This window comes from Protopterus annectens, chromosome 3.part0 (genome assembly GCF_019279795.1).
Source record: "Protopterus annectens isolate FY-2018-M chromosome 3.part0, PAN1.0, whole genome shotgun sequence".
Lineage (NCBI taxonomy): Eukaryota > Metazoa > Chordata > Ceratodontiformes > Protopteridae > Protopterus > Protopterus annectens.
Window position 1 is genome coordinate 794179559 of NC_056731.1, and position 20511 is coordinate 794200069.

Consider the following 20511-nt stretch of genomic DNA (forward strand, 5'->3'; position numbering starts at 1 on the left):
GAATTATCTTCATGAGTGTCTGGTGAAGCTCCCTGGGATTTACAGGACCACATTTTGCCACTCTTTTGGCCTTTGGGATAAGGCCGGTATGGAGTGGAAAAATGGACTCCTACGGCAGAGAGACTTTTGCCATCTCGTTCACTCCTGGTAAGAGTCTCTCGAACTTGCAGCCCGAACAAGGCTGAGCCGTAAATGGGGGAGTTCATAAAGGAGGACTTGAAGGGGTCCGCAAATTGACAAAGGTGCATCCAGGAGTGTCTGCAAAGAGCCACTCCTGTGCCTGCAGCCCTACTCGCTCCATCTGCTGCATAAGAAATCAGGCACATGGAGGAGTTAACAATGGAGGTTAGGGTCGCTAGCTGGTTAGGCAACTTGGAAGCTGGTCCCTCAGCTGAAGGATCCTGGAGAGTATCTCCCAGCTCTTTAAGGAGATCCCTCTGAAGTCTTGTGAAATGTGTCAAATGGTTCAACGACCGAAGAGTAAAGGCCACTGAAGAGAAAACATGATTCCCATATCTATCCATGACTCTAGACTCCTTGTTTGTCAGATGGATAGAAGAGGAAGTCTCTGCGAATTCCTTATTGGTGGCTGCTGCCACCACCATAGCATTAACTGGCACACCTTTAGTGAGAAAGGTCTTGTCCTCTGGTGCAGTCATGAATTTGTTAGGCCTTCTTGGAATGGGCTCCATGGTCTCTGGAGCACTCCATGCCTTTTGACTCACTACAGACAAAAGTGGGTCGAAAGGCGGAGACACCCAGGAGGTGGAAGGTTTTGACTAAATGCATCCAGGTACATGGACTCATCCTCAGAAGGGGCAAGGGACGTCCAGTTTCCCCTCTGCCTAAGGATCTCCAGGATGTCTGAGAATGAGACATCTTCAGAGGGGTACTGTGGGGACCCTTCTGAATCATCCAAGTTAGTGTCAGAAGTGACGGACTCAGGGGAGTCCATATGCTTCTTCTTCTTTTTTTTTCCTGGGACCCTCCTCTGAGGCATGCTCAGGAGAGGTCTTGGAAGAAGAGGGGTTACCCTGTGGGGCATCCTGGGGCATCGGTTCCCTATGCTTGGGATGGAGAGAAGGATCCAAGGCAGACACCGGTATCAATGGAGATGGAGCCAATGGAGCTGAGGGTGGGGCTGTCTCAGTGGACAGCACACTCCTCATCACCTTGAAGGTGCCGCAGTCCAAAATGGAGGGAGGCTTCACCTTTGAGGAGGCTGGAGACCTTCTCCGCACCAAAGGTGATGGCTCCAAGGCAGATGTGGGAGCCAAACTCACCTGCGCCGAGGCTCCAAGAGGGAGAGCGGGGTTGGACAAGGGTCCGATCCCACTTCCCCCCTCAGAGCCAATGAGAGAGTCTCGGCGCCCAGACCCCTCGACAAAGCGGACTGTCGAGGAGGTTGGAGCGGATGTCAGAACCGACAAGGCAAGGGTTGTTGGAACCGATGGTTCCACCACTACTACTTCCATGCACTCCGACTCCGAACTGGACGCGTCGGAGGAGGAATAGAGACAGGGACTGGTTCGGACAATGGTGCCACTTCCTTCTGGGCTGGGCCCAACAACAATTGAGCAAATACCTGTGTCTTGAGCAGCCTCTTCACCATTCTCTCCACATCATAATCCAATAAACACCTGGAAGATCGAGAGGAGTGGGCTGAGGATCTGTGACTACCTGCCACTGACTGCAAAAGTGGAGACTGAGGCACAGATCTCACCAGGTCCAAAGAAGGAGATCTCGATTTCTTTTGAGTCCAGGATGGCTCTGAAGCCACAGATGGAGCCGCTGGAGAAAAGGACTCTCCAGAGCCAACAATCCTCTCTGAAGGATAAGAAGATTTTGATTTTGACTTTGTCGGCACTGAAGGTGGAGCCAACAAAGATGCCAGTTTGTCATCGGATGTTTTTGAAGGCTGAATATCCAATGCTACTTCAACCTGAGGTTTTAATAACCCTCTCAAAATAAGTTTGTTGCACCTCTCCTGCAAAACCCATGTGCTAAAGGCATGGTAAACAGAGCACAAGTCCTGCAGGTGGACTGCACCTAAACAATAAACACAACTCATGTGCCCGTCAATAAGGAACACTTTCTGGCAACACAAGTCACTTTTCTTGAATCCTGACTGCTTAGGAGCTTCTTTAGATATTATAAACACAAAGAGACTAATAACAAGAAAGTGTGTTTTTTCTTTTTTTTTTGAAAGAAGAAGAAAGAAGACGAAAGAGGAGGGGGTAGCCTCTAAGTTTAATGGCTACTGCTCCCGAAGGGAGAAGGCCTCTAACTAAAATAGCTTCTTCCTAGGTAGCAAAGATGGATAAAGGGACAGGACAACAACCCTCACGAAAAAAATGGGCCGCAGACAACACACAGGTAAGGGCCTGAGAGAAAACAATGGCCTAACAACAGCAACAACAGTAACAGGGATAGGGGTGATAAAGAAGAGAAAACTCTAAACTCTAAGGAAATTTAGCCTACAACAATAACAATTTTGGCAGAAAAAATTCACTACTTAGCCTGAGCCAGCAGAAGACAATCTCGACACTGCAAGCAGAAAATGAGATCTGGGTAGCTACCGCTAAGCATACTGGGATAAGGGGTTAGCCTTGAGCCAGTAAGGACCCTTTGAGCTTTAAAAGTGGCCGAGTCAGAGCCGAGATCAGCTCCAAATCCAACCAGAAAGAAGGAAGGTGAAATGGACAACATAACATTGTATAGTTATCCCCTTTGGGAAAAAACATATACTCATGAATTACCACATAGGCGGCAGTACACTAAACACAGAAAGTGTGATGAGAGACTTAGGGACACAGGTGGACAGTGGTCTCACCTTCGATAACTACATCACCACAACAGTCAGGAAATCCTTCTATGTGGCACACCTCATCACTAAGGGCTTTTCATCCAGAAAAAAGGAGGTCATTGTCCCACTGTACTCATCTCTCATTAGACCCATTATAGAGTACAACGCCCCATTTGTTATGTACCGCCCAAGACATCTGCAACAGCTGAAAAGGCCGCAGAAATACCTCCCTAAAATAATCACAGGCCTAAAACACATGCCCTATGCTGACAGTCTAAAAAAACTCCAGCTATACTCTGTGGCATATTGTCTACTATGAGGCAATCTCTGCTTAACATACAAGGCCATGTCAAACCCTGAGCTGTTGGACATGCTCCACTTAAAGAAATCCCAATCCCTCAGAGCCACACGCTCCAGGGATCTAAACCTTGTCATCACAATAAACAAAACATGCTGGAGGGATATGTTCCTGACCCAAAGACTCCCCATACTCTGGAATAGACAGCCCATACATGTCAAGCAAAGCTCCTTCTTGGCCCTCTTCAAAAGGAATCCACGAACACAGAACAGCACTATATATATTCTTCACAGAACTCACACAAAATATAGCACCAAAAAATTAATATGATAAAGCTTTCGGGCTAACCAACCTTCATCAGTACTTTGGCCCTCTTCAAAAGGAACCTTGACGATTGGATTGGAGATGGGAAATTCACCCCGGGGATCACTTCAGTCGCCCTGATAGACATGGATCCAGGGAAGTAAATACTGTGGGAAGAAATATCCAGGGAATTGTTATGGCTAGGCTTGTATAGGCCCTAGGGCTGATAGCCTAGTACTAACCTATGAACCTATGAAAAACAGCCACTTCAGCTAAGCCAAATTCCTGAACTACCTTGGTCAACAGTAGCAAGTGAAATATTTGAGTGGAACAGTCAACATTATTTAGTGTTGGTAGACTCTTATTGAGACCGATTTGCTATCTAACCTAACATCCAGTGCTGTTATTATTAAGATGAAACATTATTTCTCAGTCCACAGTAGTCCACACAAAGTTATTTTTGATAATGGTTCTCAGTTCACCTCTCAGTTTTTTCAGAGATTTGCTAGAGTGGGACTTTATCCATGTTACTAGCAGTCCTGAATATCCTCAGTCAAATGGCCTTGCTGAATGTGAAGTATGGAGTGCAAAGCAATTACTGGAGAGGTCAAAGTGGGACAATACTGATATCTTCTTGAATTTAATTAATCTCAAAAATATACCCCATGACAATCTACTTGGCTCACCTGCTCAGAGGCTTCTATCTAGGCAAACCAGAACAACCTTGCCTATCAGTTCTAGTTTGTTGGTGCCTAATGCTAAAATCAACAGAGCAATCAAAGCCCAACCTTTTAAGAAGTGTTCTTCTCAAAAGTCCAGCTATGATAAAATGAGCAGATTTCTTCGTCCATTAAAAGGAGAGACAGTGAGGACGCAAATGGCGAAAGGCTTTGATCAAATTGGTTAAGTGAGAGGTATAGGAACCGAGCTGAGATCCTACTTAGTGGAATCTGAGGGTACAGAGTACAGGAGAAACTGCAGACATCTTCTTCCTGTGTCAGAAATGATATCACAGCATCTGTGATACAGAATCTAGATCTCAGAGCAACCCTGACAATGTTTGTACCAAAGAACATGTTGCAGTATCAGTTCCCGTTCCTGATGATGTTCCAGATGTCCACAAGGCTGAACATTCCTTAAAGAAAGTCCCCATTGCTAGATCCAGTTCTGACTTTTATGTTACATGGTCAGGTCGTATTTGAAGACCTAGTGTAAAATACACAGCAACTTGGACATAATTGTTTTATATGTTTCTGATTTTGTATGATTGCATGTGAGATAATTAGTTTTGTAAACCTGCATGACAAAAGATCATTTCTGTAAACTGCATGTCATTGAATGCTGTCATTTCATATATGGATCATTTCTCAAAGAGGGAGGATGTAGATCAAAGCATGTGTATGTACCTTTAAGAAGCATTTCCAGATGTAGCATATACATATAAATAGTGAGCACGTGCAGGCAGCAGTGCCATTTTGAGAGAACTTCCAGAGTGTTAACATGTATGCGTGTGGTAGTCAGTATGTTTATATGTTTATTTAAGTTTAAGTTACAAAGCCTTATTTTTGATGTGTTTGTGTGTAATAAAGCTGCTTGAACAGAATCCTTGAATGTTCGTCTGTTTTATCCTGACCAGATGAGCAACACTCGGAAACTATTTTTGCCGACATAATAGCTACTAAAAAGGGTGTTTTCCAGGAGAGAAACTTTAGATCTACCTTAGCTTCTGGTTCAAAGAGGGGAAGAACCATAACTTGTAAAACCAAAGTAAGATCCCAAAGGTCAGTTGGATCCTTGCTTGGAGGATGAAGTAAAAAGATGCCTCTGACAAAAACCTTACATACCCTAGAAGAAGCTAGAGAAGAAGAGTTTTCTCCAATGTGGAAATGTGAAATAGCTGCCAGCTGAACCTTCACCATGGAATAGCTGGCTGCATTCTGGAAGAGGAATGCTAGGAAATCTAAAATCACAGGAACAGGAGCCGTAAAAGAATCTATTAGCTTCTGTTGAGCCCAATGTAGAATCTTTTCCATTTACTCTTATATATCTTTTGGGTAGATGCTTTGTGATGTAACAACAGAAAAAACAAATCAACCAGTAATAAGAACAATGACCAGCACTCGACTCTATAAAACACCATCAACCAACCACAGAACGAATTGACCTAGGTTTCGTCTTTATTCAGACTTCTACAGAATAATAATAAAAACAATTCAAACCATCCAAGCTTAAATAGGAGACAAATCATGACATCATTACCTAATTGATTAATTAACATCCATCTTACTTAAAGCAAACTGAACACACTGGGACAATATTAAAAAAGCTGAATTATGAAATAAAATATATATTAGTTACACAAAACATACAATGAAAAAATGCAATAAAAACAATAATTTGTAATCCCATTACCCAAGTATATGCTTTAATTTTAAAATTGGGGAAATACTAATGTGGTCATTGATGCCAGGAAAAACCATGGCATTCAATCTCAATTGCCACAGACAGAATTATAGAACATATGTCAGATATAAGGCTAATGAAAAAAACAAATGCCTTGTATTGACACATTGAGTTGCATGGTGGGCATGAATTTAAATTTTGTGTGATACAACAAATTGTTAGGGATGTACAGGGTAATGTCCTAGACCTTCATCTTGATATTAGTGATTAGTCTGAATAAAGACGAAACCTAGGTCAATTCGTTTTGTGGTTGGTTGATGGTGTTTTATAGAGTCGAGTGCTGGTCATTGTTCTTATTACTAGATGCTTTGTGAGCTAATATAAGAATCACTCAGAAAGGGAATGAAAACCTGGAAAGTCTAGCCATCATTGGAACTGGAGAAACCATGTGGTCAATTTCAGACCTTGAAGATTCAGATAAGTCTGCCCTAAAGGGTGGGAAAACAGGTCTGGACATGGTTCCAGAGTCCATGGAGGACAAAGTAGATGAGACCACAGGAAGATGAGCCAGACCTGCCAAGGCCAGAAAGGAGCAATGAGGATTAATTTGCTCTTCAACCAACAAGCTTTCTGAAGGAATTTTGGAATCAAGGATAAGGGAGGGAATACATAAAGTAGATCGGGAGGTCAAGCATGGATTAGAACATCTCTTGGCGGCTGCATCTGAGGAGGAATCAAGGCAAAGAACTTGCTGCAATTGTTGAGGTGAGAGGCAAAGAGATTGCAGCAATGTTGGCCCCACTTGAGGAAGGTCATGTTTGCCACTGACTGGTATAGAGACCACTCGTGAGGCATCAGTAGAGTTCTGCTGAGCCTGTCTACTAGAATGCTGGACTCCCCCATAATGTGCTTTGCGACTAGAAAGCAGTTGGTAGAGACTTCCAATTTCCACACTCTCATTGCTTCTCGATACAGTGGGTAAGATCTGGTTCCCCCATGCTTGTTGATGTACCACACTGCAGACATACTGTCCATCTGAACTACAGTGGTCCCAGGAGGAAGAAAGATTTGTAGTGCTTGCAACGCCAGAAGAACTGCTGTCATTTCCAGGACATTGATATGCAAACTAGTCCCCTGAGACATTAATGTGCTTTGGAACGTCTGTCCCAGAAAATGTTCACCCCACCCCAACTGGGAGACATCCGTGGTCAGCGTGGCATTTGAAGGAAGAACAAAGGGATGACCTTGGTCAAGCTCTGAGGAATGAAGCCACCAGAGAAGAGAATCTTTGCATGCCTATGACAGTTTTATAGGTTGAGTCAGAAGATATTGATGTAACAACCATTGAACTAATAATGTCCACTCTAGGATTTTACATATGTAAGAGTGCTGTAGATAGAAGCTTTATCATGGTAGCCATAGAGCCTAATGTCCTTAGTACTAATTTTGCTGGATGGGATGGAATTTCTAGGATCTGGGAGACAAAGTCTCAGAGTCAACACTCTGTCTGGAGGTAGGAAAACCATAGTTTTGGTTGTGTCCAAACAAGCTCCAATAAAGTCAATCAGCTGAACAGGATGGAGCTGTGATTTTTGTGTGTTGATGGTTATGCCAAGAGTGGGATCCAGTTGTAACGGGTAATCTCTGGCTTGAATGAGTAGATGCCTCTTTGAAGCAGTTAGGAGCCAGTCATCGAGATAAAGAAACACATGGAATCTCTGCACCCTGAGATGAGCTGCATCTACTGCCATGCATTTGGTGAACACCCTGGGGGTTGTGGTGAGACCAAATGGAAGCACTCAGAATTGGTAATGACTAGCTCTCATCCTGAAATGAAGATACTGTCTGAAGTGCCTCTCCATTTTAATATGGTAGTACGCAGTGGCGGCTGGTGACTTCAAATCAAAGTGGGGCTCAGGAGACAGCTGAATGCGTGGGGTCAATGGGAAGGGGTGCAGCCAACTAGAAAGGGGAGGGGCTATGCACAAAACCACAAAAACTGTAACTTTAATTAAATACGCTTCCCTGGGTGGCAAACCATCATTATGAGAGTCCAATCAAGACAAAATGAAGTGCAGAAGAAAAAAATATTTCAATGCTTTGGCTGCATGGCAGCTTACTAAATATCTAGATGGAAACAAAAACGTTGTGAGTCATGAAAAAAATAAATTACTTTTTCAATACATTACTGAAATGCCAGTCAAAATCAAGTATAAGAAAAACAATCAGCACATAACTCAAACCACTTCTCCTTGCACTGCAGTTCTAATTATAATTTATATTCAGCTTTATTAAAGTACCAATGCTGAAAGTAGCAATCTCTGATACCCCCACTTGTAAAAACATTTCTTATCCAAAAAAGACCTGCTGCCTGACAACAACTATCTACGTGTTTCATGTGGAAAACATGATCAAAGTAAAAAATGAAAAGCAAACAAGAAACAAGCTCAAGATACATTGCTTAAAGGATTACTGCACAGGTTATGGACGACACATGATAGATTGGCATTCTGTTTAGTTTACAGGTAAAGCCTGCAAAGATGACTGCAAGTCTCCAACAAATGTAATGAGCTTCTTAAAATAATGTAATCCTGTCCTTTATTACAAATACTGTCATATGCATTTCAGTACCCAAGGTTATACGTTATCTAGTTATGCAAGTATTCTCTGCATAGCAACAACAGAAAGGCTTTCAATGTTGGCAATTCTTTAACAGTATACTTATTAAAGCTTACTTGCATCTTACAATCTCAGACAAGCTTACCTGATGGTAATTAAAGCATTGCTACTTAAACACAGAGCAACAGGCACTTTCTGAATAATAAGCATAAATCAACAGTATAAAAATATGACCCTAACCAGAACATTCTGCAAAATCAAGGACAGATGAAAAGCCACTGTAGTACTTGTGTCTACCTTGGATGGGGGGACACACTGCACATTTACACTGCATAACTTCTCCTTGCCTTGCTTGGACACATCCAGAGTCACTACATGGGGGAGTGGGGTGCAACAAGTATGTCACAATTTGAAATGTCTCTGGCTGATTGTGATGGCCCTGACACATTTGTCATACCTCTCAACTTCGGAGCAGGATATCAGGACAAAGCCATACATAGAAGTGGGACAAAGCCCAAAAATAAGGACAATTTTTAAATATTGCTCTTATAAACTTGGAAAGATAATAGAATAGTAGGTCTTGCATTAGTATGAATTTTCTGAAGGGTATGAAATCTGAAAATCAAATGTCTCTCATTATTTTCTAACTTCAAGTCTTTAATGATTTGTCACTAGTTTGCCAAAAAACACAATTTTATGAAAAATGGACCAAAAATGTGATGCAAAAATATAATAGCCACACGTTATAAATGGGAACCTGTCAAAGAAGGGACACTTTTTTAATATTAGCACCGCTAAATTGAGCAGCTGACAAAATAAAATAATTTACATGCATTTCTGAAATAAAAGTAATCTATAACTCTGATTTTTACAGTTATTTATTAATTGTAAACCCTCCACATTTTCTTCCAAAATTGCCATTTTGCAGAGGGATTATTAGGGGAAGAGCAACATTTTGAGCCAGAATTGGGGACAGTTAAGACGTTTGGATATGTCTAATTCTATAAAACAATTTATTTGCACAAATCTCTCAACCTGTTAATGCAGGAAATCTGGACAAGGCCAAATATTTTGGGGGAACATATAAACAGTACTAAAAATTGCTCTTGTATAAACTGAGACAGTTGATAGAATAACAGGTCTTGCTTTAGCATGCATTTTTCTGAAGGTTATGAAGTCTGAAACTCAGTGTCTGTCATAATTCCAAAATGATTTGCCAGAAAACAACAAATTTTATGAAGAACAAACCAAAAATAAGAAGCAAAAATCTATTAATTCTGTGAAAATCTGGACAGTTGAGAGGTATAGTTCAGCCGGGGCTGTCTTTGAGTTTGCCGCCCTTCCCCCTCACAAAATCATGGTTGAATGGAGCCTCCCCCCCCCCCCCCCGCAGCCATTCCAATGAACCATTACTTGGCTATTTCACCCCATTTACCATAAACACTAATGTGCATACTGCTATGATGATTTGGGTTCATTTGAAAGTTTTATTTTGCATTTTACAGCACAAACACTAAGACATCTGCTAAACAAAGCAATGCAGTCTCACAATGAAAACAGATTTAGCATTAAAACTTCTTTGCCCTTGAAACTCACATTCATTGAAACAGCATAGAAAGCCACATTCAAAGAAAATACATTTGGCTAGTGGCAGATAAAGATTACCTCTGGGCTGTTTTCAAATCATAGGCCCCTTGCACACAAAACATACATGTGTTCTGTGATGCACCTTCCTGATTGCATTAAATTATATTCCTTGTATAATACACTACAGTTGTTAGAGGGTGTTTTAAATTTATTGTTTTGAATGAACATTTTACCAATAAACAATGAAACAAAATGCATGCACCAATAATGACAAAGTTGCCCAAATGAGAACATTTCCATCATAAAAGTGAATTAGTATAAACAGTTCTGACCACACGGCAATACAATATTTTACAGACTGACATCATCTATCTAGACAGTGCAGATTTTCACTGCAATTACTACTGTTCTATCCATCTGTTACTCCACACTATCATTTTTTTGCTTGCATGCTAATTTGTTTCCTCTCAGTCATCCTAGTTGTCAAACATTGAACGCATTTATTTGCCTTAGTAAGGAATTTTAAACCATACTCCTTATTTTATCATTTTAAGTGTAAAATAACATTACTGCATAACTGGATTACAGTTTTAGCAATTTAGCAGACTGCTTTTGGGGCTTTGTGCCAACTTTTTTAAGTAAAAGATGGTGACATGTCTGGTCCAGTAGAAGTTTGTCCTCAGAGTTGTAGAGTGTTCTGCTTCTCAGAAGGGACTGGAATTAAATAATTGCCCCCAGTTAATATATTGCAAGCATGTGGTGTAGTGCCTACCTAGCATTTAGCTCGGAAAACACCATCCACAGCCTTTCCCTCCATTTTGCACACGCAGTTTTAATCTGAAGACACTCTCAATATTTTAAGAGGTTTAAGCATTTTGAACAACTACAGTTGGATTTGCATTTTCATGCTTTTGACAAAACACTGTTTCTCTGCTGTACCCCCTTTCATGGTTACAATTTATTAAAACAGAAATGGAGCCATACTTTAAAACAAAAATGTATAAGTAGATGTAACTTGTTATCAAGTGGTGTGAGTAAGTTTACAATATTTTGGTTTAAGATGTTCAAACAACATGTATTATTCTTTCATCTACATGCATTATTCTTTTGTTTACATGTAACTTCATGAACCAGTAGCTCAGGTGGTAAGCAAAGAAGACAAGACCGTGAAGCTAAATGATAAAGATGCATTTAGCATTGGGTTACTGCAGTTATTATGAATAAAGCACACTACACCCTTTAAACACCTTGTCTGGGAAAGTAGTATCCACGAAACAATGCAGGTAAAACTAGATAACTGTTAGGAACAGGGTTTAATATATCCGAACAAACATATAAAGACTGCGTTCGAGTACTGTAAAAAAAATTACATTGACATCTGTTCTGTACAGAGCTGAGTCCGGCACCTACCTCAGTTTAATAACTTTTTTTTACTTCACTTGTAAAAAGTGACTGTGACTGCCCATCTTCTTTCTTCCTCTCTTTCTGTGACTTTGAGCTGCTCATATGCAAGCCAGCAACACAAAGGGCAGAAGCAAGCCGAAAAAAATAAAGATAAGGGAATTTTCTTCAACTAACTTTCACCAACGATAGCCGACTCCATAGCAGTAGCACAAGTAAATACTGTGCTTAGTTAGTGTGCTACAGGCTACTACTGATGGTTTCTCGCTCTCTTTTTTGATAATAGACCAAGAACCAACCAGTAGCAATCCAGCCATCCACGTCACGTATGTGACTGCGGACGTGGCAGTCTGAACCCCCTTCTACTTACTGTGCGGTTAAAAACTGCATAGACATCTGGGCATCACAATGATGCCTTCTCTCATATCTAGACTGCCTGTAAAGCAGTCTAGACTTACAGAAACGGTCGTTCGCTAAATAAAATAAATAAATAAATAAAAAATACCCGGAACTCGACGAGCATGCGCAGTTCGGGTTCCGGGACTTTGCGAGTCGGTCGGGCTCAATAGACAAAATATTTTACATGTTTTATTTTTTTTTTATTCAAATGCAAATGTGAATCTTTTTGCTGGGAGGGCTGCAGTCTTGCAGTCCGATGGCACGAGCCGCCATTGGTAGTACTCATCCTTCAGGTCTATTGAGCACATCCAGTCATCCATCTTCAGAAAAGGTAGGATGGATTGGATTGTGACCATCCTGAACTTCAAGTTCTTCACTGATTTATTAAGAGCTGTTAGAACCAAAATTGGCCTTAGGTCCCCTGTCTTCTTTGGTACTAAAAAGAACCTTGAGTAAATTCCCAATCTGACTTCATCAAAAGAGACCTCCTAGATGACTTTTTTTGGAGCAGCTTTGTAATTTCTACATACAGCTGCTGCCTCCCTCTGATTGGGTGGCACATCAGGGAGGTAAGTCTTTGGCTTGGAAAGACCTAAAAAAGAAATGGAGTACCCTCTGGATACGATCCTTTGCACCCATCAATCATTTGGGATGGCTATTCAGGCTACTAGGTGCAAGGATAAGCACCTCTCAACTTCCTCCAGAGAAGGGTAGCCAGGCAACATTTCAGGAGTGCTGAAAGGGTCTATCTGAGAAGGAATCCCAAGACCCTTGATTCTGCAGACTTCCTCTGAACCCTGGGGTGGGGTTTACTATTATAACTATTCCCTCCTCCACCTCTGGGGGAAAAGTCTCTCTGAGATTCCTGAAAAGGACCTTGAGATTTCCTGAACCATAGTTTTTTCCCTCCATGCTGATTCCTGGAGAAGAATTGTTATGGTGTAGAAAAATGGATTCCGATGGCAGACAAGGTCTTTCCATCTTTCTCGTTGTGGGAGAGTGTGTCACGAATTGTGTGGCTAAACAGAGATGAACCATCAAAGGGTGCATTGACAAATGATGCTTTGAAGGGTTCCTCAAAGTCACACAGCCACATCCAGGCATAGTGCCTAATGGCAAGGCCAGAACTGGCGGCCCTATAGGTGCCTTCTGCTGCATGTGCAATCAGCCTCATGGGCAAGTTTGATATCGATTGGACAGTGGCTATTCTGAAGGAAAGGTTTTTGCTTTCCTTTTCAGACATGAACTTGGGGACCAAGCTAGAGAATTCTTTTTTTAAGTCCCTCTGTAGCCTGATAAAGTGAGATAAGTAGTTTAGCACTCACAAAACAAACATGGACAAAGTGTAAACCCTCTTACCAAACCTGTCCAAAGCCCTAGACTCCCTGTTAGGGAGATGGACAGTGGAACTTTCCTCAGCTAGCTCCTTTCTGGTGGCTGCCACAACAACCATGGCATCTATTGGGATCCCTTTGGTCCAGTGCGATTTGTTTGGTTGGGGGACTTAGTATCTTATTAGCCCACTTGGGTATGACCTCTATGATGTCTGGATCCTTCCATACCCTTGTAGAAACTAACTCAATAAAGGGATCCATGGGGGGGAACCAGGATGTAGATAGGCCAGTGCCGAAGGCCACTAAGAGCGCTGACTCCTCTGGGTGCAAGCTTTGGGAGGACCATTTACCCTTTTGACAGAGGATGTCTAAGATGTCCGCAAAGGAGACATCATCAGGTGGAGATCTCAGGGACCATTCCCCTTCCTCAAAGTTAGTGTCCATAGTGATGGATTCCTGCAGGAAATCCAGGTGTCTCCTTTTACACCTCCTCTTCCAGGAGACTACCTTGGTGGAATACTCCGGGGAGATATTGGAAGACAAACGGGGTTCCACAGTAGGAAGAGGTTGGGTGTCTTGCAGCACCAGCTGCCCCAGTGGAAGACGTGAGGCCTCAATCACAGATTTCATGAGGGTGGGGATCAGATCCAATGGTGGGAGAACCAATAATCCCCTATCGTGGGTGAGATCACTCTCCACCACCTTGAAGGCAGATGGACTACAAGGATGTGAAAGCCATCCCCCTGGAGCTGAAGCCATCACAGCAGACTTTTGTGGAGCCCCCACAATCCACCGCTCAGAGGGGGGAGTCAGCACCGAACTATAAAACACCAAAGCCCTGAGGGGAAGCAACAACTCTGAAAATCTTGAAGTCAACCCCCCATACCTGTCATCTAAGCTTTGGCTCTGAAATGCACTGGACCCAGAAACTGTCAAAGCTCAGCATGTCAGGGAAACATTTGAACTCAAAGTGGGAGCTACTATTGGACCCAATGTCTCTGTTCTCAGGGCCATCGGATCCAACAACTCCAAAGTAGAAAGTTGGATCGGAGAAGGAGCCATGGGATGAAAAGGGGAATGTCTGCTCATGGATCCAGAAGGGAATAGAGCTGGCATAACTCCCATATGAATCTGTGCCTTGAGAAATTGTCTCATCAATCTATCCACCTCACACTCAGGCAAGCTATGGGTAAACCTGATAGAGGAGGATGGCTTGGGGGAGGCCTCCTTGGGAGGAGAGCTCTCCGCTGAAACCCAGCTCTGAGGAGACAGGAGGAGCACAGGAAGCCGAGGGAGAAGAAACCACAATTATCAGATGTAATAACTTTGGATCCGAAGGTTTTGGTGACTTTTTAGGTAGGTCTGAGGAGGAATGCTCAGGGGATTGCTTCCTATGTTCCCTGGCCTCCTTGGATTTTCTAATGGGAGTTTTAGCCCCTGAAGAGAAAGTAGGAAGCAAGCCCTTCAAAATCAGTTTGTTCCAATGGTTTGTCAGTGCTTGTGATTAAACCACCCATAGATTTTTCAACAGCTATCTAGGTGTGCTGGGTCTAAACAGTAAAAACACTCCATGTGGGCACCAGATAAGGGAATCTTGTGCCCACAGGAAGTGTATTTTTAAAGCCTAAAGGTTTATCAGACTTCTCAACCATGATAAGCCAAACAGAAGAGAAAAAAGGAGACAAGAAATGGGAAAGATGAAAGGAGAAGAGGAGAGATAGAGAGAGAGAGAGATACTAACTGGACAGAAGAATCCACAGGAACTAAACTATAAACTACAAAACTACCAACAAACATTTTATATATATATATATATATATATATATATATATATATATATATATACTGGAAGAAAGTTGAGGAAGAAAAAACGAATAAGGCAAAAAGATCATCTAAAAGCCAACTTACACAGCCACCTAAGCAAAATTTACAGGAGCAAAGAAATTCCAATGTTTCTCGGTTGAGTGACAAATGATAACTGAGGTAATCTGGGGGAATGAGGCATTATTGGTTGCAGAGGAGGCGCTTTGAATCTTAAGCATGGAAAGCAGCCAAGTCAGATCCGAGGTCAGATCCAAAACCCACAGGTTGAGGAACGAATGAAAATTACAATATCAGATTACATTTTACATGAGTAGTGACTTGAGAAACAGAAGAAACTAAACTACACAATGCAGATATTTCCTCACAAAAGGTTACTGATGCCAAAATATTCCTCATAGTTTTACACTTGGTCAGGATAAACTTCAAAATTTGAGCCTGACAATTTAGAATTTTAAAAGTTTCCCATCCTTATCAGAAGAAAGATTACAGTTAAAACGTTTGACAATAACAGCTGGATTTACTGAATCTATTAGCTGCTAGGTCAGGTCTGGGTTTAGTGTATAAAAACCTGAAAGACTGAGGAACTTTATACAATATATCTGCTTTCTTAGGGTCAGCAGGCTTGCAAGGAAACCATGGGCTGTGACAAAAACATCTTCAAGTGTTGACACCACTGGGGGATGGGTGAAGGTTCTGGAAATTCAGCTGTAACAAATCATATTTTCTTAAGTACTGTGAAATCTCAGTATTCTGTCATTAAAAACATCCTGGAAATAGTCTCAGAGAAAAATAATCCCTCACATGGAGATTCAGATACCACAGTTCCTCAGAATCTGAATAGGAAAACTGAGAAAAAAATGCATCTGTCAATTCACAATCTCCTACAGATTCCAACTCTTGAACCTCTTCACAGAAAGCAGAATCCCTTTTTCTTTTACCAGAAAATACCTTGCAATAAGTGTCATGAGCTTGCACAAGTCCCAGAACTATACCCATTAAATTACTCTTGTCTACTGTAACCAACATACCAAAAGATAAATATTTTGTTTTCTGTCTCTTTTTGACAGGAATATGTGGAAAAGCAAACCCAGTATTGCCAGCAACAGCTTCTGCAGGGATGGGTACAGTATTCTGGATAAGCAAGGGCAAATTCCCTGCCCCTTCTCCCATGACTGACAAGTGTGAGTCTCCCTTCACCACTGAGGGGACCCCAACAGCAACAGAGTACATAGCTAACCATCAGTTTATGGCAGATGTATGGATTACACTAGAGGAATCAAAGTGGTCTGATAAACCAGCTTTGGCCACAGCAGAGTAAAGCACATACAACTGAAGCAAATTTCCAGCCTGCTGTGGTGGCAAAAGCTGCTTAACAATTTATTTTCTTTTTGTGGCTGGAAGAATTTCAATATTTAATAATACAATTATTTTAAACTACTGCAATTATTGTTTTAGATTGGCTTTAGAGTTGTCATACCAGTGTGCAATTTTGAAAGGTGTTTTGTAAACATTTTTCAGTTAGTTTTGTACTGCAACCAATACAAAGCAGTCCTCCATTAACTGAAAAAAAACAATGGTTTTAATCCTATGTATTTAAGCAAGATTAGTTTCCAACTGAGCATGAAAGTTAAAACACATTTTGATGAATAATAACTCATATGTACCCTTCTGAGTACAAGTTCAGCTTTTACTGAAGATTGCAGGGAAATGCACACGTTTTTGCTCTAGTCTTAAAAACAGCTAATATACAAAATAATATACATGCAGTGTTTGTGATAAAGGTAACCTTTGTAATTGCTCAGTGTGTAAGAATCTAGCAAACCCAGCAACCTTTGTTCTGATTGTTATCTGACTGTAACAAACCTATTGAGAATAACAGAATGCATATCATACAGCTAAGCATCTGATATTGTTTCTCCCTTCTCTCTAGGTCATTTGTATATGTGTGTGTGTGTGTGTGTGTGTGTGTGTGTGTGTGTGTGTGTGTGTGTGTCTGTGTGTGTGTGTGTGTGTGTGTGTGTGTGTGTGTGTGTGTGTGTGTGTGTGTATGTGCGTGCATGCATGTGTGTATGATAAATTTAACTGATCAACAAACCAGTCTACTTAATTATGATTAAATATTTCCTTTGATTATAATTTTACTACATTTCTCCTCCCACACCCTCAAATTTCCTATAGCTTCGCCATTGGCTAATGGTGTAGGATTTCTTGAAGTGGAAAGCAAAAGAGACATTTACTCAAGGGCCAAGAAGACATCCGTCAAGCCAGATATTTCTGTGTATGTAATCCATGAAACACAGAATGCAAGTAAGCCCATAGGACTGTTAAAAATGACACTTCTTTTTTCCAATTCATAACTGTGAAATTCCCCTGGTAAATCTAGGATATGTTTGAAAATGACAAATTACAACTTAGTGTGTGGCTTTTTGACAACTCTGATGTACTGTATATACTTTCTGTAGCACTGTTTTCAAAAGGCAGCAAATAATGTACTCTTTCAGCCTACTGATAATCAGTTTCAAGTTTTACTGTAAAAGTTTTTGTCAACAAAATGACTGTCTGTGTAGCAAATTTGTATTTGGAATAAGTGAAGTTTATCTATAGGCACTTTTCACAGTACATGATCACAGTAAAAAAATGATGAACTATAAAATTCTATTGACTGTTATAAAGAAACAATGTCTCTGTCAAATGATAGCTTAAAATATGCTACATAGGTTTTATAAAAATAGCTTAGAGTTTGTTTCCTGTAAAGTTGATATGACCTGCCGTGTGCATGACTTGGCATTTGGTTATTAATTGTAATGATGTTTGTTTGCAAAAAATGAATAAGGTAATAGAAAAATAAATTTCAATAACAGACAGCTTTTCCCCTGTGACATAGCAGGGTTAGTATATTTAAAATCACCAATGTTTTCATTAGTGTGAAAAATGTATGCGTGCAAGGGAGGAGTACTTGGTTTATTGTTTGTCCATGTCTGTGCTGAAAACAGTGTGCTTCGTATTGTGTAACACACATTGTACAGTATGAACATATGCATTCATGCAATGTTAGCCCATTATACATGTTGAACAAGGATTAGAAGTGCACTTGGAGATCATCTGCTTCAATATTTCAGCATATGTTCAGATACTTTCTTCCTGCACTTGTATATCTACAGCAGAACCAGCCATAAGACAGTGGCTTAAGGTGAAATAAATAAAATATCTCAAAATACCATTTGACAATGAACTATACTTTCCAAATGAGCATATACCTGCACAGTGAATTGCTTTGCAGCAGTGTTGATATATAACAACTGGCAACTCCACATATAACACAAAAAAAAGCATGGCAATGTACTTTTTCTGCAGTGCTGAAAACACTGGAATTCATGCAGGCTACATTCACTTTCAATATTTTATAAACAAATGCAATTTGCAAAACAAGGTATGGTGCTTCTTTTCTATACCGCTTAGATGCGTATACACGTGCAATGTTCAGTAATGTCCTCAACAGGTCTTTTTAAACTCCAGTTTCCAGGTGATTATAGTAAACTATGCATAAGTCTTTACAGCAGTGTCAGTGGTACAACAGGTAGTACACTTAACTTTTGGTGCATAAGGCCGTGGGTTCTGTTTCCACTCCAAGTAGATGGATTGCTAACAATGCAGTGCAGCATAAGGGGAGTTGCTGCACTCCTGAGTATGAGTGTGGGGCACTTCTATATGATGTCAGTAACTTAAAAAGTTATTTACTTCCTCGCATACCACCCAGCTAAAAAAAAAAAAATATATATATATATATATATATATATATATATATATATATATATATATGTATGTATACTTTTTTTTCCCTAATCTATATTTGTCTAACTATAGTATAAACACCTAAATGTCGATATTGCTAATATCAATGCACAGGCTCCAAGATTTAATCAGAGCATGCAGTAATTTTTTTTTTCCGGAGGCAATGCCCCCTGCAGCCTCCTATAGGAGGCTTTACCCTATACCCCCTACTACTTATTTATTTCAACTTTAAGATCACACAACACAGAGGAAAGGGTATATTGGCAAGCCACCTGCCTTGCCCAGCATTTGATCACCTGTTTTGTCAACCAGCATCAAGAAAAGAGCCATCAACTATTCCCATAATCAATCAAAGTAATCAGTCCCATTGATATATATATATATATATATATATATATATATATATATATACATATATATATATATATATATATATATATATATATATACATATATGGATCTACTTCTGTAGATAGAATTAACTTAAGATTGAAATGTAGAGCATTGAGATGAGAACATCAGAAAGACAAAACAGCAAATTGTCACGAACCCATAACATACATCGAAAAAACAGTTGTGGATGTTACAGATAATTGTTTTAAACCACACAGCTTTTGAATGGAGATTATGGTACAGTGAGGATTGGGAAATGTACCCTTTTCCCCACTGTAGTGCGATCTCAGAGTTGGTATATATAATTTTCAGGGGGTATGGGGTGCAGGGGCTTGTCCCCCTGCAAAAATATAAAATAAGATTGTGAAGGTAAGTAGAATACCATTTACTTTGTTTTATTGAAAGTTTTGTAAGTTGAGACATAGTTCGTGAATGGCACGTACATCACAGTGTAGTTTAAAGGGACAGTTTTCTATTTGTGTTGAGTGTTTAGTTATAGATGTGAAAACATGATGGACTGAATATGTGTGTGTTTCGATGTTGTACATTTCGGGTTTGTGACCATTCTCTCTTTTGCCGTTTTGATGTTCTCATCTCATAGTTATGCATTTCGATCTTATGTTAATTTGATCTACTGAAGTAGATCCATACTGTGTGTGTGTGTGTGTGTGTGTGTGTGTGTGTGTGTGTGTGTATATGTATATATATATATATATATATATATATATATATATATATATATATATATATATATATATATATATATAGATAGACACACACACACACACACACACACACACACACACGTGTATTTGTGCATGTTTTTATAAATAATATTCTTGAATGAAGTTAGTGTCCCATTTCACAAATAATATTTGAAATACAGTGAAGAGAAAGACAATACGGTAATGGTTTGCACTCTCAAGTCATTAACATGACCCCTCTCAGCATCAAAAAGTATGCAGTGGGACAAGCTGAGAACCACTAGTGTTTCCTTTAGTATGACATGTAGTTTGTGCCTGTGTGTGCGTGTGTGTGTGTGTGTGTGTGTGTGTGTGTGTGTGTGTGTGTGTGTGTGAGTGTGTGTGTGTGTATGTGTGTGTGTGTGTGTGTGTGTGTGCGTGTGTGTGTGTGTGTGTGTGTGTGTGTGTGTGTGTAGAGTAGGGTTATTCAGTTTAATCATTGTTCATGACTTCTGTTTGAAAGTAGCAAACTGCTTACTATACCACCAAAACCCATAAAGCACTTCATACATGATGGCATTACTGCAATATGGCATGCATGTACAGGTGCATATCAGGTCACTGAAGCACACTTGACTGAAAATCTCTTTGACCGAAATTTAACTTGGC

General features: G+C 40.4%; 1 protein-coding gene across 1 annotated transcript in view; it reads left to right on the forward strand.

The window, feature by feature from the left end:
- SLC6A3 (solute carrier family 6 member 3) overlaps positions 1-18726 on the forward strand; it is an 881868-nt gene extending 863142 nt beyond the window's left edge. The window contains exon 15 of the mRNA XM_044065141.1: positions 17153-18726. Coding sequence (XP_043921076.1) covers positions 17153-17176 — 24 coding nt within the window. The 3' untranslated portion in view covers positions 17177-18726. The remainder of the gene's footprint in view (positions 1-17152) is intronic.
- The last annotated feature ends 1785 nt before the right edge of the window (positions 18727-20511 follow it).